The sequence below is a fragment of the Tympanuchus pallidicinctus genome, unplaced genomic scaffold, assembly GCF_026119805.1.
Source record: "Tympanuchus pallidicinctus isolate F22 unplaced genomic scaffold, pur_lepc_1.0 scaffold3, whole genome shotgun sequence".
NCBI classification, from domain to species: domain Eukaryota; kingdom Metazoa; phylum Chordata; class Aves; order Galliformes; family Phasianidae; genus Tympanuchus; species Tympanuchus pallidicinctus.
Genome location: NW_026294747.1, coordinates 72,252,121 through 72,274,605, shown reverse-complemented (window position 1 = coordinate 72,274,605; position 22,485 = coordinate 72,252,121). Strand labels below are relative to the sequence as shown.

Genomic DNA, 22,485 nt, shown 5'->3' with positions numbered 1-22,485 from the left:
TATTTTTTCCCAGTATCATGTAAAGGAACTTGTAAAAAAAAAAAAAAAAAAAAAAAGGGTCACTCAGTCCTCATTTGAAACCTTTCAGACAATTAGTTTAGCTGCTTTCCTTATAGATCTCAAGCACAGTAAACAAAGATGTTGTTCTGCACATTTAAGTGAAAGTTAATTTTTTTCTTCCAGGAAGAACTGGGCAGAAAACAAAATGACAAGTGGCTTTACTGTGAGCAAAACTAATGCTCTCTGAACGAGTTAGCACCTCCCATAGTAGGATTTCAATGTTCATTTTTATACAACTGAAGAAATGCAGAACTTCAACATCATAGACGTCAGCCAAGGAAACAGATGTATTTTCATTGTTGAAGTACAAAAAAGCTGTGAATGTTGCCTTTGGTTATTTCTACTTTACGTTAGCTTGCATGCCTGTTTTAGCTTCAGCTTTTCAAAATTCCATCAACAGAACCATCAACAGAATTCCACAACAGAAACCAGAAATTTTCCTGATTTCAGCATAAGGCCAAGCATGACAAAGTTCAGACAATGTAACTCAAGGAAAAGTATAGATCATAAGCTACAACCCAAAACCAGAACATAATTCCTGACAAAAAAGTTGGAGGTTGGTCTATATTTTATCAAGAAGTTCCACCTGTTAGACTGAAGTTCAGAACCACAGAACTAGAATGCAGATAACCATTAATCTATTTTTGCTTAAGTAGTAAGAACTTTACAGAAATATTTACAGAATATAACTGCTTTGAATAGGTAGGAAACACTGCATTCCACAGTCATGTTAGAGTTCTAATAAGCCAAGTGATATCACAAATTCTAAATGAATTATCCCAAACATCTTGAACTCAAAACCATCGGAAGAATGAGAAAGAAAAATCTGAGTCTACAGGAAAAAAACTTCACATTCCATTCTGTTACCATTTGATTTATGGGAGCTCAATACTCTTCTACATAAAGGCTTTTAAAAAGCCATTAATAAAAAATGGAGTTCTGATTTCCCAACTGATGCACTGTAATCTCCCATGACACAAGCATTACAAGGGCGGATGTGGTAAAAGCATAGTGGTTGCTGTCTATTGCCTACCTGTCTACAGGTGAAGACTTAGAATTCCACGGTTTCTTCACTTGGGCGTACAAGGCTTCAACTGTCTGTCCTTCCCTCGGGCTCTGCGGTCTGCTGGTCAGACTTATTGTGCCGCTATTTGAAGACGAGTCATAGGAAGATATCCCAGCATACATTGGGTCTGTATCACAGCCAAAAGTCCGGTTAAAATCCTGTATCTCAGCATAGTCACGTTCACGAGCTTGTCTCTCTCGAAATTCCCGAGTTTTTGCTTGAATTCTGAAAAATTAAAAGAAGGCTGAAACTAATTTCTCCCCCCTTCATTTGAAAGCAGCAGCTAACAGACACTTTGGACAGCCCATCTTAGTGATGACTATTGCTGTGCTTCCAGTTTCAGTTTGTCACGGAGTCTCACTTGTACACTGGAGACTAAAGTCTAGATCTTAAAAGAAAAAACCCCACAATAGCGTGCTTTAAGGAAGAAGGCTGATTATCTATTTTATTCTTTCATTATAAAGTGGAAAAAAAAGATTAGCCATAATTGTCAGAGTTTAATCTGTTGTTTTATGCATCCTATGAACTTTACATTATTACTTGACTTGCCTGAGAATGGCCAGACATCATTCATATTGCATGGTACTCCAACAAAATCTGACAGATATAGAGCTGCTAACACCTGCCTTCAGGGATGAATTTTAATGTACTTTCTTGGCCCAACAGTATAAAACTTATGTTTCCAAACCTTAAAAATCTAAGATTAAAACATGCACACACTTAAGGATGTATGCATGCAGTAAACAGCAGAAGCCGTTCCTTGTATAAATTGTTCAGAATGTGCATGTTTTATTTAAAATATAAATAAACTGAACCTGTCACCTCCTAAAACTAGGTAGTTTCTTCACAGAAAGTACTAACATTTGTCTTATGTAAAAGTCACAAGTGAAAGGTGATGCTCTATTGGGATTTGGTATCTAAGTGCATTTGTTTAGCTGCATGACCAAAAGTGACAAATAAAAACAGACGGCATTTAGGAATCTGACAAATATAAACTGAGCACAGGTCAAGTTTTCAAAAGCACATAAACCTATTACTAAAATTTGATTTGGGCTTCAAAGTTTCATTAGTATTTTAAAAAATTTGATGTATTCCACACATGCTTAGTGAACTGAAGAAAACATGCACCCCCAAAACTGTCTCCCCAGACCGATTTAATGCTCTGTCATCATCGCAAAATGAAGCACTCAGCAGTCTCCTCCCTACCATTAGCAAAATGTGTTCCTTTTTCATCTAATAGATAAAGACACGCAGTGTGACAATATCTATCCATTCAGACCACAGCTCTGGGCACCCCCCTGCTTGCTAACCGATTAACAGCCTGCTTCAAGCCTTTGAATCCTTTGAAAGCAAGCCTTGCCTCTTCTGAAAATAGGAAAATCTAAGAGTTAGGTTACCACAGCATTTTTTGGAAATTTTTGTCTTTGCCACATCATGTTCAAGATGAGTCTTTGCAAAAAGAAAAGCAGACACACAAGGGGTAGGATTCTGGTTACAGTTGGACATCACACTTCAGTCTCCTGCAGCAGGTGAGTGAGTCTCCATGAGCCACATGTTGGCAAGCTCCATCACTGCCAGCTGGCTTCCAGGAGTTACAACTCTTCTGTAGCTGTCAGTGTGTCCTAGCATGAGACCTACAGTGCTGTGTAGGACTCCTGTGGGATCCTGGCTTGCCAGTTTTGATTTAGCTGCTTAAGCACAGGGAGCTTTAGGCATCTGACAGCCCTCAGACACCCTACCAGACCCCTCGCTGCTAGACAAGGAGGGCTCTTGTAGGCTCTTGTCACATCTGCCAGCCCTATGCTGACATCTCATAGACACTGAGATAAGTCAAATGACAAAAGCCAATTGTGTGTATGCATGAGAATCCTGCTCTGAGCTTTCTATGGGGAAGTCTAAATCAAAATGTCTTCACCAAACTGAGCCCCAAGCAAATTGTGCTTTCTATGCTAACAGAGATCCTGGTAACAAAAGAATGGAATAAAAGGGTAACACGGACAGGCAGATCTATTTTCTTCAAAAAAAAAAAACCCACAAGTACAGAGCAAGGGTACTGTTTTGGGAGTCAAACTGATCTACAGAACTCTCTTCAACAGCCAGTAACAGCTGCACTGGTGGTTCAGTGATTCATGTGAAGGCCTGAATTGTACTTCAGCTTCACTCTTTGTTTTTATGTCTACTACTACTGACTTGTACACCACAACTCCAGCTTGTACTCAGTCCCATTGGAAAGGAAAACAAGCATCCAACCGGAAAGAAAACGCAAATAGGAGCAATCTGAGAAAATTTAACAATTTTTTAATTAAGCAAACAAGTTTTGCTTTTTTTTTTTTTTTTTTTACTGATTGCTTTTTACTTTAAGAGGGGAAAAACGGACAGGAAAACTGCAATGCTATTCAGCTGATGGAATGCTCCTCTGCAATTTCCCAGTTTCATCAACGTTCAATAGGATTTACTATTTTTTTTTTTTTTTTAATTTACATTGACAAAGGATTCAGCCTTAAACACCAAATCTATTTCAAATTTAAACTTTGTTTTTTGCACACGTGCTTTTAAAATACAAAGATATATGCTACATTGTCCTGTATTCCAGAGGAAAAGCAGGCCTGAAGGAGACCTGCAATAATTGACCTGATCTCTCTGCAGATTGCAATTCTAATTTGTAGTTCTGTGTCAATTACCCTGTAGCAGAACATATTTACCCACTAATATTTGTCTTCTGAATGGAAAAAGCAAATGAAATGTACAATTTTCAAGATATTGCTAAATTCTAGCACTTCATTTTATTTTCAGTGGTCAGTGTGTTGCCAAATACCTGAACAATGACTGACACCAATTTGAGGGAAAAAATGCTTCAGACAAGTAAAATATGAAATCTGACAATATAGCAAAGACATGGTGTGAGGAAATACAGTCAAAACAAAACAAAACACCAAACAAACCAAAAAACAAACAACCATAACCTGATGAGCTCATAAAAATGAATTACCTGGTGATAACTGGTGATGCTGACCTTCCTCTTACTGACTGTTATGGTATGTGCTGGTGAACTTATCTAGTTTTGACCATGAACATTACTCCACTCTCTACAGGTGCAGACTTCAGTGCCCCCAGTTTCATTGTTAATGAAATATTCTCATGTATCTGTTTATTGGCTATTTAATACACTTGAACTCATAAGTAACATCATTTGCATCCTAACATTAAGATTCTCCCACGCATGGTTCAATGAAGAATACTTACTCCTACTCAAGTGGAAGTGAACTGATTGTTGAAGTGTTATCCAAATAATTACATTCACATCTACCAGGGATTTTTTTTAGAATTATTTCCTACAATTGCTTATAAATTGTGTTAATACACAGTATTAAAAATCAGAGTCTAAACACATTATACATTTTCTTGCTAATTATAACCAAAATTCAGTAACCCTCTAAAATAGCATTTACAAGGGGTGACTCAAAGGTGAGACTTACAAGATTTCTATCTGTACTGACATCCAAAATGTGCTGATTCTTTTTCTCTGAATGAATTTGCTGAGTCAATTCTAAACCAGAATTCCTTCAATATGACAAAAAATAGGTATTCTGATTAATTTTTATGTATTGTTTAAAGTACAGCTCTGCTTGTCTTCTTCAATACATAATATATTTAAGCACAGACTCCAAACTTAAAGAAATAAAACCACCAAAAAATTACGTAGATACATTCTTGAAAGGAACACCAGCTAGTAGCTGAACATCACTCTATTCCTTGTCCAATTCTAATAGCTTTTATATAAAAACATATTTTGATATTTAAGTTGAATTTAACTCCATATTATTTTTTATGTAGAGCCCCCTCCTTGCCTGCATCCGTATGCACAGTGTGGCTTAACTTGTCCATTAGCATGCACCAAATTAAGTGCACACTTGGGACGTGTCCATGCAGACTATGGTAGGAAAAACTAAAGTGATTATGTAAACACACTGAAGCACAGACAAGAACCTGGAATTTGCTCTGTACTTCAGCCTTAATCAGAAGTGCTCCTGCTATTGAAATCCACTATCCGGAGAAGTGTTCAGAGTGCTTCAGGCTCACAGTATAGATATCTGTATTAAACTGTCTTCACCAAACAGTATTCCAAGACACAATAAAAATGCACGTCTGAAGTTCCAGATCAGCTAATTTTGAGGATTTATTTTATGAACCTAATATGGGCTTAACAATGCTTAAAGTTTATATAACTATCTCCATCTTCAAAGAGTTTTGCAAAAATTACTGATCAATTTCGCAGTGTTTAAAAGAAATGGAACTTCCAAAAATACAGAAACTATCCCAAGAAGTTTCTTAAACCCCTCTTGCTGAAGTGTTAATATTGAATGCCATCAACGTGATGTCGTTCTTTTGATACTCAAATTATAATGTTCAGTGAAGTATAAATTATCCTCACACATTTGCGCGCCATTCAATTCAGAAGCTAAAGATAACTGTTTCAAATGACAATATTATTAGCTGCAGAACTTCCTATAGTTGTTCAACAAGGTTTTTATTGCAAGCTAATCCAGTAATGACAGACATACCCATTATATAGCGATTCCTGTGCACGTGAGATTGTGGTCACAGAAATAGAAAGCTTTTGCTCTGCTGTCCCCAACAAACAGCAGACATCTTGTTCCCTTTCTCAAAACCTGTGAGTGGGATTTCAGATGAAGGCAACTGGCATTTTAGATACCCACATACAGTTGTCAGCATGTTTCTTTCTCCTGGTAGACCTGGCCTACATTCCATCAGCAGGGCACTGCCTGGGGGGGGGGAGAAGGGGGCTACAGAGCTGTTCAGCCAGCAGGGAAATGTCTCGTGATCAGAGAAACCAAATCCTTCAAATCTAACAAATGCATCAACTGCATACCCTCTGTTGTAAGGGGCAGTTAGCCAGGTAGCTCAGATCAACTGTACCACTCCGCAAGACAAATCTGAGCCAAATGCTCATATCAGTTCTGTAGAAACAAAACTTTTTCCAGCAGTGGAAAACCCACATCTGTGACAATAGCTGAGGTGGTGCAGGATTTGCTAAATGATTTGTTTAGATCCTTTGAAATTTGGCTACTCTTAACTGACAAGCACAGTATGGGAGGGGTATTCACAGGTAGTACTTTACAGTTGTTGCACAGGCAGCAATGTCCTCCCCTAAGAGCTGAAACAAAGTTGGCTGCAGCCTCTGGTGTGCAATTGCTTGGTCAATTCAATTAATCATCCTGCTGCTGCCAGGACTCGGTGATTGCCCAAGTGATTATCCACAACATAGTCTTTTCCACTGAGGCTCGCTGATTTACAAAATCAGTATTGAACGCTTGCAATTGCACATATGTGGGGCGGCTGACAATGCTTATTAAGCATAGAAACAGCATTGTGTAAGAACAGAAGCTAAGTGACAAGTCATCCACCACTGACAGTTCTCAGCTCCTCTGCCATCAGACTGGTATTCCTCTCTATGATGGATTAAAAACCAAGAAAAACAGCACATTTATAATGCCAGTCAGCTTGTTCAAGTTAGTCGGATGGGATGTCAGCATTTGGTCCAGTTTTTGCCAGATATTGTTTCTAATAAAGAGGTCAGAAGGTGCATTGGCCAGAAGCCAGATCTTGTCAGACATGTCCCTTCCTCCTCTGCTAGAGAGAAATACCTTGTGGGCACAGCACACCAGCAATAAGCCAGGTCTCACTGCTCCTCCTCCCTCTCCCCCCAGACGCCTTCAGGGCTTTAACGGTCCTTTTCCTAATTTTTGACAATCAAGTCAATATGGGAGCTTGTTCTGCTCTATATCTTCCTTTGACCTTTTTCTGGATCCAGGCAGAATTTTTCTGACAACTGCTCTTCTAATGAGGGTACCTTGATTATAGCCATTATTTTGATTTCCCTCTGAACCTGCTTATGACACTTAGCTTTTCTTACCATTATTAGAGCTAGTCAGTTATCACAGTTATAGCCATGTCTCAGCAAAACCATCTGGATTCTAAGGGAAATCATTCTCAAAGAACACCGTGGACAATGAGTGATCATGGGCAGCAACAAGCTACCCAACTGTGGGTAACAAGCAAACATGAGAGACTTTTATTCTTCCTCCTGTGCCCTCCCACTTTATTCAAAACTTGAACACAAATTAAGTAAAAAAAACCCTGATAATTAAGTATTTCAAAAAAGGTAAACTTAAGAACAACCTTTTCCAAGTTAATAAATGAACACCTCAACCATATCTCCTGTACATACATGTGTATCCAGCTAGCTAAGACATGGCTGCACTCCATGAATACATAAAGGAACACACACAAAATGTGGTCAGCTTGCTACGGATTATCACAAAAATACAAGGACAAAAATCAGAAAGGCCAAGGCATAATGTGAAATACAAATAGCAGGGAGCTTAAAAGATACAATAAGTCACTGTGTAATTGTATTAGCAATTGATGGAAGAGGAAGGAAAAGGTTTCTTCCCTGCTCAGTACTGAGGGAATGAAATTAACAAATGATGCTGAGGATACGAAAGGCTTAATTTGTTAGTTTTTCCCTTCATGTGTCTTCACTAAATGGTTCATAGCAACCAGGTGGCTGGTTAAGCTAGTTTAACTTCATCCTGCACCCACCACTGTCTTAGATAGTCTCAGACCGTTTTCAGTTATCATGAGAAACTATTGAGGACAGCTGAAGTACTGCAAGACCAGAAAAAGTCAAACATCCCCTGGAGGAGCAAAAGAATTATTGACTCATCAGTTTAACACCAACCCCCTGAGAAACTTTGATCGAACTATTGGTAAGCACTGAGGAGATAAAGGGGCAAGCAATAGCCACCACAAATTTATCAAGAACAGATGTGGTCAAGCCAATCTGATTTCCTTCAGCAAAAAGGCCTTGTGAATAGGGGAGAAACAGTAGCAGATATCAGGCTAAGAAAAACAGCAACAGAAAGAAGCAATACGTTGAGCAGGTTAGTTCCTATAGAGCATCTAGAGAGCAACAGCTCTTAGCAGCAGGATGGATTGAGACATTTTCTGCATAGATCCCTCTCTGAATTTACTTTGTATTTTCATTATTAATTAGGATGCCTCTGAATCCGCACAGAACCCAAATGAAGGAAAAACAGAGGGCAAGATTGAAACTTGAAATGCTCTTGAAGGACAGAGCAGAATTCAAAATGCAAATTTATTTTAACAACAGGAAATAGAAAGTAATTTACACAGAATAATTAAGTATACAAAAAGAAAGGTAAAAGCCTGGGAGCTGCTTTGTAGGAACGGATCTGAAAATTCTAGCGAGTGACAGACACTCCTGAGTCAGCAATGTCAAACTGCTGTGGAAAAGGCAGCAGGGACATAACAGCAGTCGCCTAATACATAAGGGAGAAAACAATATCGTGTTTTCTATATGTAATGCAAATATCGTGTATTTAAGTTGCAGCAAGAATGACAAAGACGAGACACTGTGGGCTGGGGAACATCCTAATTAAAAAGATAGTAGAACAGACTGCCACAGGAAGTTTTTAAGTATGTCATTATAAAACTGAGGAAAAAAAAACAACAAAGCACCACAACCTCCCTCCACAACTCCCAAACCTCAAATCCTGGATGAAATATACATCTTGCAGGAAATGCATACATTGGAGATCCTACCTCAAAAAAGCAACATGAGCTCTCCTCCAGCTATACAAGGGCTGCTCCAAAAATAACGCCTCCTATTTTATTATGGCAGCCCTTAAAGTGAGAGGTGGATATTGATGGTGTGGCAGTAGAGGTTGAGCCTTCCCACTGATATTCCATTCCATTTTGTCACTGTGCAAGAAATAGCAGCAGAGAGACAGTCTAACAAAATAGCATCTGATACGTGCCCACTTACATTAATGAAAACTTGCTGAATGATTATGAAAATCAAACAGTGGATGCGCACAGCGAGGCAGTGAGTAGTGCGTTTCAGCAGCAGCCACAGCAGGTCACCTCTAGTGCTACTGATTTTTATGAGCACAGCATGCTGTTGGTCACTGCTGGTAAAAATGCATAACTAATGATAGTAACTACATTGAAAAAAGCTAACATTTTGTAACTGAGAATTTACTCTATGAAATAGTGCTATCGTGCTCTTCATATCTGTTGTAGTTTCCAGATAGATTAACAGGAGGCATTACTTCTGGAACAACCCATGTATAATTCTGCACTTTTATAATGTGAGGGAAAGCACAATCATGACAGCAGAGCAGCAAAGTTCTAGGCTGTAGCAAATGAGGATTTGCCCAAATAGAACAGCTACAGGCACAGAAATACAGAAAAGAAGCTGCTTACCTTCAAAAGACCTCAAGTAAACAGAGATCACAAGTAAGATACCCTTACTTCTACTGCCAACCCTTAAATGAGGTCTGGGAAGGGGTGGATCCTAGCTGCAACCCTTCTGGTCACTCAGGTGTATGGCAAACAGCTGAGCTCCCCTAGGCTGGCCCTGCCTTTCCACCAGGTGCTCAATCACTGCTTCAAGCAGTGACTTAGCAATTCTGGTACAACTTCTACAGAAATTTTATACACATGCATTTTCCATGTAATGTTTGTACAAGAACAGAGAAATATAACAGGGACTAGATTAAAAAAACCAACCAAACAAAAAAAGTCCACCAACTTTGAAATTAAAGAAATACATCAAAAATACACACAATCAGACAGTCTTAATTTTCTTTCTCCTCCAACAATCACAGCTTATCTACCAATTAGAAAATGTGACAGTGCTAAGTGTCTCCCTGCAGTTCCCCCCTCCTCAAATTCAACATGCGGAAGAGACCCCTGAGAATTTCAAAAACCTTTAATGAGCTTCAACCTGGGAGGGATGTAGTGGGGAGAAAAACCAAAATTGATTATTGTAAGTGCTCTAATAAATTGAAAAAAATTTTTATAAGGACTCATAGTTAAGAAGGCTGATACAAATGAAGATGTAAACAAGTAAAAAAATGCAGGAGATAAATATTACATTAATAAGCAGATGAAGTGCAAACAGACATTGGAAACCAAGTGACATTGATGAAAATAAAGGTGTCACTAGAATCTTTTTTTCTAACCTGGTGGAGTCCATGCACCTCACCTCTACCTGTCCTTATCTTGATTCATCCTTTGTCTTTCAAAGTGAAGACCCCACCCTGCAGAGTGTCTCAAGCCTGCTTCCTTGGACCTTAGAGTAAGTGAGTCAAAATCCTGGCTTTTTCTTTTATGCACATAAACACAAAATGTGTAAATTACCCTTTCCATCGAGCTTTAGACTACACAGCTGATAGTCTGCAGCACTTTGGGGTGGAGAGTATACCTGCTGAGTTTTTTGTTCCACCAGAACTAAATGTATCGGGTACATAGGCAGAATAGCAGGTCCTTCCATCCCCAAATCAAACACTACAAAGACTACAATTTTCTGCTGTAATTTTCATGTCTGATCCTGGGGTCAGCAGCCCCAGGAATGGAGGATCACTCAGATGAGCAAACAGCTGTTATCCTGCTGGCAAGCAAGTTGCATCAAATAACATCATTGCTGCCAGTAAGAAAAGCAAATTTCTTTTGGTTTCCGAAACTGGGCAGATTAGCTGGTATGAGGCAGATCCCCAGTCATTATATTAATGTAGCTCTAATCTTCCATCAGATCTTTTGCTGGACTGAAGTACTAATGAAGCAGATAAAAAGATTCAACTACTGCTAAAACACCTGAGAGAGCTCCTGCTTCAAACTGTCCTCACTCTAAGAGCACCGTCTTCCTCTCTTATAGGGGTTTTGTTGGGCTGTTGCTTTCCCTGCAGCATTTTTCCAACTGGAGAACTAATCAGCAAACAGCACTGTTGGCTAGCATTTGAATTCTGTAGTTGGATGTGTAAAGAACAGCTGTTCTCATATGTGCAAAACACTAATGAAAACAACATACTGTATATCAAATGCTACCATATATCATAGCACATATCAAATCAGTCATTCACAGATTCTGCAAGCAGTAACTAGAGGTCTGCTTACAATACTGTCATCAGTCAGTTGAGCTGACCCTATCCAGCATCATCCTTCTCCAGCTGGTACAGTAGCATAAGCGAATATGAAATTCTGCCACTAGCTCAATGACGGGTCCATTATTCTGTGTTCCTGGTGCTAAGTATGAAACAACCAAATCTTAAAGTTGGAAAAAGAAACAGTGTGAAATGACAAAAAATCACAATGAAAAACCTTACAACAAAGTAAGGGATTATATGAATCTCATACATTGAAGTTGAAAGAAAAAATAACAAAACAACCACCCATAGAGAATATAGCTTTTATATGCTCAGAACCAAAAATTAACACCCACAACACCTTTCAGAGTTCGTTTTTAAAACCGTGCTGGCTTGCAGTACTGACTGACAGCATATGTCTACAGCACGGCCGGACACCGAACCAGGTTTGTTATAACCCATTAAGAGGAGCAGACTAGTAACTGGTTACAAAAGACAAGGTCCAGCTGTGGTGTGCAGACGGGACCTGTCTGCCTGTTGTGAATACACCATTAGGGGTCTTTCTGATTAGTCAAATAATTGCTGCTTTATCTAAAAATTAGAACAAAGAGAGCTTTTAGTGCAGCTTATTGTTAGATTCCTGCAGTGCCATTGGGAAAATCTGATGGGTTTTCAGTTCAGTTCCACTCAGCACCAAAGATGCAGCCATGTTCAGTAAGTTTGTAATTACGCTACAACAATTTTCATTCTCAAATAAGTATTCGCTACAGCCACTCTAGTGCTGACAGCAAGATTTATGGAACATCAGAAGACAGACTATTGCCCTGTCCTGAAACTCTTGGCAGGAGAAGTGGAACACTGCAAATTAGTGCTCTTATTAAAACTGTTATACTTAACAGAGTGCTGAACCTGTATGATCTGTAAGACACCTTCACCGAATTTGTAACTCAAGAATATTATAGAGACCAAAAAAATATGGCAAGGGCCTTGGCCAGTCCTTGTCAGCACAGTGCCTTGAATCTCTGTGGAAGAATAACAGAGAAAATACAGTTTTAATGTGATATCTTATAATCTTAATCCATATATTTACAAAATGCAGTTAAAGAATATGAGGAGCTTTGTTTAAAAAACACCTCAGCAACTATTATTCCACTCAAGCTTCAATTTACATATCTCCAGAAGTCCACATTTTTATGAAGCGCAACTGATCTCAAATATTTTTCCTAAGCTCAGTATTCTCACGCTTTATTTCTGTGTTCTTTTACAAAAAAGTAAAAAAGTAAAAAAAAAGAAAGTAAAAAAGAAACATTGCTATTCATTTGTTTTCATACCCTGCACTTCATCCCTTATGTAAAAAACAACTGTCAAAAAATGCTACAAATCTCAGTGAAACTGGAATATCCCTTGACAGGCAGACCCCATCCCAAAATAAGTGAGAATGAGAAACACATTGCTCTTGTTTTCTGATTCACGGAGGGATTGTTTTCTCTCCTCTCTTACGGGCTGGGAAGGGGGTGGAAGTTTTATCAGAAAAGATTTTTAGCTAGTTACTTTAGAAAATATTTATATTCTGAATGTTTGCAGTAATTATGGATTTAGAGAGAGAATTTCTTGAGAGAGCTGTTAAGTGGCAGCAAAACACAGCAGCAGCAAGTCTAAAGCTGAACCTTCACTTTATTTTAAAGACAGATAACACTTGGGTTATATATAAAGCAAAAATTATCTCCATATCACAGTATGTTGTCTTTTTTTTTTTTTTTTTTTTTTTCCCCCTAGAAGTAAAATGAAACAGCTTCATGAAAATATTTTGCTTAAAGCGAGAAAGTTGGGATTTTCCAACAAAAATATTATGGTCTCTCTGGGAAATCTGGAAAGACACCAAGAGTGTCCTGCTGCTCAGCCCCCCACTCCATCTGATACTTTAACAGTTCCAGATGGCCTTTACTACAGGATGACCTCTTCTCTATTCTTTTTTGATGACCTCTGGGTCACAAATTATCTATAGGATGCTGCTGTCATTCTGTAAGACACCATTATATTCTTTCATCTAGAGAATAAAGATGCTTAACATTAAAACTCATCTTTGTTAGGCTGACCTTCCAATGATGATCAAAACAGACAGTTATTCCAATCAATGTCACTGCAGGAAAAAATATGCTTCATTTTTTGTGACACTGACATTACGAAATAAAGGCAATGTTTAAAATCAGATCACTTTCGTAATTGTACTTGGCTGGAGAGTATAGCACAGCATATTATGCTCATTTAAAATATCAAAAATATGGCTGTAATGGTTTTGATGAGCTATGCTGATGAAAGGGATGTGGTGTGTCATTTTCTTTTTCAAGTTAACAATGTGACTTAGAGGATGTAACAAAATTTTTTACACAGCATCTATTAATTATTTGTCTTTCTCTATCATCATAAATGGAGCACACTGACCTTGCATAGGAAAATATAATAAATAGTCCCAATGTACTAAATAAAGTAATAAGGTTAATTTCTTTCCCGCTGTCAGTAAATTCATGTTAGCAGTCTCTCGTCAGCTTGACATCAATTAATGATTTTAATTCCAGACTCTTGTCACAGTACTCACCACCCTTTCGTCTAATTAAAATGGATGATGCATGATGAAGGGAAAACACAAGGCTTCTGTTCTTGTTGTAACATTTCTATTCATTAATATACTTTTACAACAAAAGGCTTGTGGCTTTAATGGCACTAGAGAAAGATGAAGAGAAATTTATTATATGTTGGAGATAAAGACTCTAACACCCTTAGGAAACATATAATACAGGAAACATTTTATGGAATGACCAAAACCTTCAGGAAAAAATATCGGTGTTAGATTAGTTACTAATGAACATACAGAAAGTTTCACTCTAATTTTAGGAAAAATCATTACATTAAAAACACACACCTGAATCATACTTTTGCTTATGTTAGCACCAAAATATGTTCTAAGCCTAATCACTGATCTACAAAAGTAACAGTAACAGTGCCACTGCGGGGACAAACACCTAACCCACCTCTCCAAACAGCATCTCTGAGAGACACAGATCCTTAATCATTCTTCCCACATTTTTTACCATATTCTCCTGAAGCTGTAACAGCATCACATCCTACTTCCAACTAGTATAATCTCCCCAATTCCTGTTCTAAAATAGTTTTCCACTATTAATGGAAAATCTTAAGGCATTAAGATATATTTTGCCACACAAAAGCCTGTTGAGGTTCCCAGCCAGAAGCCTCGTTAGGGAGCCTGCTCCTGGTTCCTCAGCTCTGGGCACCCCAGCATGCCTCATCAGGAACTCCCCTCCTGGCTCTGCAGCTGCAGCCAGCAGGTGGGACTCCCACGGCACCACTGATGTCAGTGGTGATGACATTTGCACAGAACAATGAGAAAAATAACAGCAGAATTATGTAAATGTAATTCCCTTCATAACCTACAGGACAAAAGGTTATGTTTCCCAAAATGTAACGAGGAAAACTATAAAGAAATGGTTTTATTTTGCAGATGGTAACTACATCTACATGTGAATACATGAAACATAGTGCTGCTTTGCTGCGTGTTAATCTTCCTCCAACAAGGCTAGCAAAGACTGGAAGTTTACAGCTTCTTTTTTAGTGAGAAGGAAGGTACACCCTGTGACTCACTGGCACTGACTGCTCTGTCATCCTCTCAGCATTTCTGAAGCCTCTGTCACAGTGCTTCCAGCAATACAGCTATTTAATTCTCTTCCAAAATGTTTCTCCTTATCGTCTCACTACTGATCCTCACAAAACAGGTGCTTAAGCACCTGATTTTGCATCAACTTCTGTGGAAGCAGAGAAAGAATACAAAACTAGGATTAAAAAACCTATGTATGGTAACAGAGATTTACAGAACACGAGTAAAGCTCTTAAGTCAGTGTATTAGCCAAACAGAAAATATCCTATAGGCTGTTCTTTCCAGAGGAAGAATTGACTCTAGAGGCAGATTAAAGACTCGGCACTATTCACCCATAGCTGGGATCACATACTCTGAAGCATAAGATTACACTAGAATTGCTGCTTTCATTTTTTTAAGTGGTGGACCATGCTGAATACAGCTGAACATTTGGATAACTTCACAAAGAAACACATTTATTTTGTTCTTCTGCTATCTACTACCTGACTATAAAGAGCAAAATTGGGCTGGGGAGTGTTTCTGTTGCTAGAAAATGCCCAGGGCTGAAGACAGGTGCAGGAGGCATGGGCTGTGCCATGCGGGTGACCAGAACAGCACGTCAGAGTACAAGAGAGGCAGGACACTGGCAAAGATTTTTGATCTGCTAAAGATTTCTGTTGCACTGAAGAGAGAGAAGAAAACATGTGCAAAGCAAAACCCAAGGGTGAAAAAGGTATCAGAACCTGCTGTTAGAAAGATGTTTCACCAGTATGAGTCACCAACCAAAACAAGACGACAAAACTAAGCAGTGGGTTTCTAAACACTTCTGTCTTCCAGTCTCCTATGAAAGAAACTGCACTGTCTTGAAGGAGTCAGAAAACATTCCAGGGCAATCTGCGGAATATCCCATGGTCACACTGGTTAGTGAGAAAACCCTGACCTGGGAGGTTCTCAAAGATTAGAGTTTATACAGTGAAAAGGTCTGTGGGTTTCCGAGGGCTTAGATCCAGTAGGATAGCAGAAGGTGACAATCCATATGAAAACTAATTGGCTTGTAACTGTAATGCCACTTGGTCATTGACAGAAGTTTCAGAACCTGATTTTAAGTCTCACCTATACAGAAATGCTTGTGTGAGACTACAAGTAGAATGAAGTATCTGTGAAGAAGATACTTCATGCGTCTCTGAACTGTAAAGTTCAAGACATGACTCTGAGGAGGGTTGGCCAGCCACAGATCCATCAGGAAACCAGAAGTGGAAGACCACTTCCTGTAATAAAAGCATCCAGGGCTGTTCTCCCAGTCTTACCAATCCAATATAGCATCTCAATCCCATTCAGTTTCAGCAGACGAGAGGTGCAGCATGACAAAAAGGGGATCCTAGTTAGCATTTATATAAAATGGCTGTGATTTGGAACAAGAGTAGAGGTAATTGAATTCATAGCTTATCCAAAATCCTCAAGACTCTGCAGTTCATTGTTTTTTAGAAGCCACAGAGCCAAGTTCAGAAACTCTATTACTTCATTTTTTCTTATACTTTTGGTTGGTGTCCATGCTGGACAGAAGAAATATTTTCCAAGAGCACATCAACTGAATTTGCAGAGCAGTGCTTGGCAGACATTCAAGCATTATGGAAGTAGACTTCCTTTTCTAGAGTAAATCTGTGTTAAAGAATAGTGATACACGGACAACCTGCAACACTCTTCAACGAAACATTAGTATGAACTTCTAAGATTGTACAAGTAGCAGCATCTCGGAGCAAATATGGAAAGACTAGTGAGTGTTCATGTTCATCACAGATGTCACTTCTAATTTTTCCAGTATTCTATGTTATTGAAAGCTGTCTCTGTTTTTACCTAGATAATTTCCTTCTCTCTTAAAAAATTTTTTTAAAAATTGTCAGTTAATACATACCATACATAGCAGACATTTGCTCCTTAATAAGACATTATTACTAATAATATATTCACACAAGGCAATTTTACTAATTTTAATCACAGTAAATTGAAGAACATTAATTTGCTTATTTTTCTCATAATCAATACGAACACATTTTTATGACTAAAGAAGACACTACTGCAAGCACAGTAGTATTAAAATTATCAAGTCAAAGCATAATAATTTTATAAAATTGTGGGCATGATTGATTTTTTAATTGACCATTCACTTGTTCTCTGACCCTCTAAGGATTTTTCTTCCAAGCCTCTCAAACACAGTAAATTCATTAAATCCGGTCTATTTCCCCAAAGTATTGCATCATTATAGAGGTATATAGCATCAAATACCAAGTAAAACAGAGCAACTGAATTACACCACTAAAAACACTGGGAGGGAGAAAAACCCACAGAAAACAAAGTTAAAATAGAAGCCATTACGAACCAACACTTGTTCAGACAGTAATATTTCACTGTCTAATCATAAGCATTTTGAGGGATTGTTCAGTTAATTTGCAAGAGTATTATCCATGAATAGCTTGTGTTTAACAGCATTTTTTTACAGGATCAGAAGGAAACTCTCTGCAATCTAACTGCACAAATATTTAAGGTCTCCATGGATCAAATCAACATCTGAATTTTTCAGAAACATAAGGAAGAACCTCACACATTTGGTTGCTATTTTATTATCTTTTATTAGTTGTACATGCCACTATCCCCAAAGAACTTGCATTCCCTTATAGACATAACACAAAGGAGAGCAAATACACAGTTAGGGAAGGAGAATAACAGGAGGAGGACCTATGTTATGATAACATCAAGCTGTTATGAAGTTCTGGCACATGCATTTTCTGCAGGTTCAGTGAAGGCATAAAATCGCTTTAAAACAAACAAGGAGTGAGATTCCAGGAAAGATTCAAAATGGTTAGCAGAACTCAATGGACAGGGATTAGGAATTTGCTCCATGCATGGGGAACTATACAAATAATTTCATAATTCTACCTTGGTACCCAGCGTGACTATTGCAACCTCTCTTATATCATCACATGGACAGTCTATACTCTCACCATTGTTACTGAGAGACAGAGAGACACAAAGAGACAGAGAAAGAAGAATGAAGAGAGAAAAAACCATTACTAATTCAAAATAACTAACTCACTCTTCCTTCTTTGCATCAATGTACGTGGCTGATTAGTTGGGGACCTACTGCTGTTAATAAGCCCCAAGTGCTTGGCAATCTTAGGTTCAGCAGAGTGCAATAAACCAGAGATCAGCACTATGAACAGCAGTATGAACTGTCCGGATATCCCTTCTCTAGCCCTGAGCTGCCTGGAGCTATTAGGCAGCTTTCAGTGTCTCTGCACTCCCAATATAAGCTTATGCAGAAATAAGGTAGTCTGTCCATGGGTTAAGGAAAGTTGATTGCACAAACACACTTATCTCCAAAGTCAATTATTTCCTTCATTTCTAGTATTTCCCTTTACAATTTAATCTGAAAGCCTATTACTCTAAAAAACAGGAACAGATGTAGTGACCTGTTTCCTTTTTTGATAAAAAAGAGAAAATAAAAAAACAATCTGACAAAAACAACCAAATACTGTGATCCAGCCACCCTGTACCAAAATGAATGGAGAAAGACATAAATAACTTTTTACATACATTTGTACAAGTATATTTCTTAAAGAGCAAAAAAAACCTAAAATTCCCATAATGTAATCCAAACAGAAGGTCACACACGAGAAAGTTACTACAGTTTAACAAGTTGATCTTCAGTAACCTGTAATGTACAGCCTGCCTTAACTGCAATGCAAATCCCTCAGCCCTTAAAACAACTGAAAGCTAACTGTTATACACTGAACCGAGGAAACTATACAAGAGATACTATAATGATGATACCATCATCTGTAAATTTCTGTTCTTACTTACTAAAGACAAAGTTGCAAAGAGATGATGGTAAAAGGGAGCATTATGACTAGCTAGTTACACCTCCTACAAGGACAACAACACTTTGTTTCATACTTCCTGCTGAACGTAACGGCTGAGTTACAGCATAATTTTTAGATAAATCATCTCAACTCACTGTTCACATTCACTGCTAAACATGCCTGAATCCAGACAGCATTCAAGCTTTGTAGTTCTTTAATGTCTGTCTCCTCATTGACGAGCTTTCTTTCCAAAGAGGACTTCTCTCCTCAAACGCATCCCTTAATACTAGTTAATTTATGACCAAAGATCCCCAAGATTTTAGCTAAATTTATACAAGATATTAGCCTAGGCCCCCACATAACTTGTTCTGCAAGAGACAGGATGAAAAGTAGATTGGAAATACTGAGAAGAGCATATAAGCATATATTAAATAGGTTTTAATGTTAACAGAAGCTGACAAGGAAAAATAGAGGTACTCACCACTCATTTTTACAATTAGCAGTTTAATATACATATCATTCCATAAACAGACTGCATGACATAAATAGACTGAGCTCCAGTGACCAATACACTGATAATTATAATTCTTACGTGTTTCTAAATATGTCATTGAAAAACCTGGATATGCAAGACTTTGATGAAAAATACAAAACATACTTCACTTTATATAAATATTTGTTTTCTGAAAAAGTCAATAAAATCAGTTATAGAAAGTATAAAGAAACCATTTCATATTATTAATTGAATCTCCTCAATATAGAAAGGAGCTCTGGACCTACAAAAAGATGCTTATTGCAGCCAATGTCCAAAATGCTAATTTCCAAAATAAATCCAGCTTTGTCTTGTTATTTAAAGTATATAAACATATCAACATTTGGGAAATCTCATCAGCGAAAATTGAACTTCAGTTATTTTAGTTATAAAACAAACTCTCTCTATCAAGGTTTAAGCAAATACTGAAGTCTACCTCTCCTGTTCTTGCTTCATTCGTATTCTCTCCTCTTCTGAAGTAAGAGCTTCCTGCACTTTTATTTTACCAGTTTTCTCACTCTTGTCATCTTTGCGATGTTTGCCAAACCTGTTAATAACACACAAAAAAAGAATCTAACTTGTGAAATGAACACAACTGTATTTTCCTTTTCCTATGACAAAAAGAATCCTTGCTGCTTGAAAACCAGCAAGGGATAGTGCAAAGACCTCAGAATCACAATATGTAATACTTTCAGGCTGCTTTTGTTGCTGAGCTTTTTTTGTTGTTTGTTCTGGTTTTTGTTGTGCTTGTTTTTTTTTCTGTGTAGGTTGTTCTGGTTTTTTGTGTTGTTTTTTTTTTTTTCTTTTCTTTACTCCTCTTAGAAGCTTATAGAATTCTTCCCTAAAGAACACAACAAAACAAGAAAAGGATAGTGTCTCATTCCTTATTTCTGACAGGGCTGCTGTTTTTGAATACATGGTCAAGCAATGTTTCATAAATTACTCAACACTCTCACTGCCAAAGAATGCAAATAAAGTTTACATTAAGTGAAGGCTTTCACAAATGAACTGCAAAAGACAAACAGCCGTATATCCAACAACTGCCCAATAAGCAGCACCACCGCCCACAACCTCCCCACAAAAGCAGTTTCAGCACACAGTGGACAACATCCAGAATAGAAATGTATTCTTTTCCAGCACTAAGGGTTTAAGGGTTTTTTAAACATTGTTCTCCCCCAAGGGTATTCTGTGCAATGAATGAGGGCAGAGGCTGGCACTGGTCTGACTGTCCCAGACAGAAGATGTTGCCAGCCCAATGTTTGCCCTCCTCATATCTCTTACCCCTCCACAGGCTACATTTCAATAGTTTAGGTTTCTTCCATATTTGCACATTCCACTGGATTTTTGTAGACTTTCAGGCAGAGCATGGTCTGACATTTGAGATATTTAGCTATTATTAGGACAAAATTTTGTGTATTTGTTAGGCATTTCAGATCAACTTTGAAAGGAGTGATTTTTATACAGAGAAATCCAAAGTCTAAACATAGCCTGAGACTAGATGACCAAGATGACCATTTTCTGTCTATTTAAGGCTGGAAGTATAACACATATCTGTTATACAGCAATCTTCTTATAATACTTACCTATTAAATACGGCATCATTTATCACACTAAACACAGCAAGAATTTTACTTTGTGGACTGACAGTTGGGGTGCTTTGCACACAAAAGCCCACAGCAAAATACAAAAGCAAACACTGAAATATGCAATGTCCAGCAATGGTGCAGAGATCCAGAATGCTCACAATCAGTGAAACAAAACAGAGTTCTTAAAACTTTCTTCTGGCCCCTGAAAATACACTGTTTATAATATTTAGAGTCCACCAGGCATTTATAGCATTTTCCTTCTTGTTCCTATTCATACCAGTACAAAGCCATTGTGTGGGCAGAAAACATAATGTACAGTGAAGGAACCAGCAGAAAGATTCATTTCTGATCACCCAGTGAAGAGAGAGCATTATACTGAGTAACCACGTATGTGGATCTTAGAACAGCTGCTAAAACAACAACAACAAAAACAACCAACAAATGTGCAGTGCAGGAGCATGTACACAAACTGTAAAGTGCATGGCTGTTTTCCACAGTTCCAGACTGCTCGCTTCCAAAGTAATTCAGGCATATGAAAGCTAAAATTGTTCATTAATAATTATCCGAAAAATGAAAGGCGGAGGACATGATAGGGTTAAGAAACATAAAACACCACAAAAAGTGAAATCTCCGGTTTTATGAGGTGTTTTACATAAAACTGTCATACTTAAATTCAGTGACTAGAAATACCACCACGTATCTTTTAAAACACCTATCTATTTATTAAAGGGCAGTCAAAGCTATTATACAAAACAGTTACATATATGACAAAAGAGATTCCAGTCAACTTCTGGTTGTCTTACATTATACAAAAAAGAATAGGTAATTTAAAATAGTCTTAAATCTTGTAGCCAAGAGAGAAGTAAAACCTTGGCAGAAAAACTGTGGAACAGAGCCATTTTACCCTGATGCACAAGGAGTGCTGGGGTGGTAGGGCTCTGAGTGACAGAAGATGCGGGGCTGTGGGAGATGCACAACATATGTAGTGCTGTGGCACAGCATCTCTGGGATGCTTGTGTTTGCTCCTCCCTCCTGCCCTTCCCTTGCTTCATTCAAATGTCAGGTAAACTAAAAGAACCAACTTCCGGATCAGCCAGTGCATTTTTGAAAATGAGCTTGTGGTTAAAAAAACATAAAACAAACAAACAAACAAACAAACAAAAAAAGTGAAATTGGATCTCCATTACTATCTATCAGATTTGGGCAGCAAAATAGCATTTCTACCACCAAAAAATCAAGTAATTATATGAGCAGAAATTTATTGAAATCAGTGCCCTACAAAAAAAAAGTACACAGTGTATTTCTAATAACCCTTGATTGTGGGCCAAGCACTTCTCACATTAACACATAATGCAAACCTAGCAAGAATTGATGTTTCCAGATCCAACTGTCCACGTCCAGAACAAGCCACATTCATGCTGTGCTTCAACATAGGCAGAGGGTTCAGTTTGCTTTGGCTTGGGAGCAAGCTGTGACAACATCCCTTCTTCTCTTTCAGGACACCTTCTGATCATCTTTTGCTCTTGGGGACATTCCCAATAGAGCTTCAAGAAAATGTTGCTGGTTGTTTCCCAGGTATTTCAAAGGGTGGCCATATTTCATCAGTCAGGCAGGAGACTTTCCAGGGCCAATCTCTGACAAGCTCTGTGGTCATCCCAGCAGTGGTCAGCCTGGCAGAATACGAACCGCAGTGGTCTTGGAAAGTTGCCTTCTCTGGACTGTGTCACCCGCAGAAGTGATATATCTGCCATAATCACCACTGCC

General features: G+C 38.1%; 1 protein-coding gene across 29 annotated transcripts in view; it reads right to left on the bottom strand.

The window, feature by feature from the left end:
* PARD3 (par-3 family cell polarity regulator) overlaps positions 1–22,485 on the bottom strand; it is a 424,256-nt gene that overhangs the window by 99,446 nt on the left and 302,325 nt on the right. For 20 of the 29 annotated variants that reach the window (XM_052692872.1, XM_052692868.1, XM_052692870.1 and 17 more), the window contains 2 exons: positions 19,572–19,682; positions 1,094–1,351 (listed from right to left, as the gene is read on the bottom strand). The exons of 1 other annotated variant lie outside the window; for it this stretch is intronic. In XM_052692872.1, the coding sequence (XP_052548832.1) occupies positions 1,094–1,351; positions 19,572–19,682 (369 nt within the window). Of the gene's footprint in view, positions 1–1,093; positions 1,352–19,571; positions 19,683–21,343; position 22,485 lie in introns of those variants that run through there. 8 more of the 29 variants (XM_052692876.1, XM_052692882.1, XM_052692895.1 and 5 more) reach the window with 3 other exon arrangements.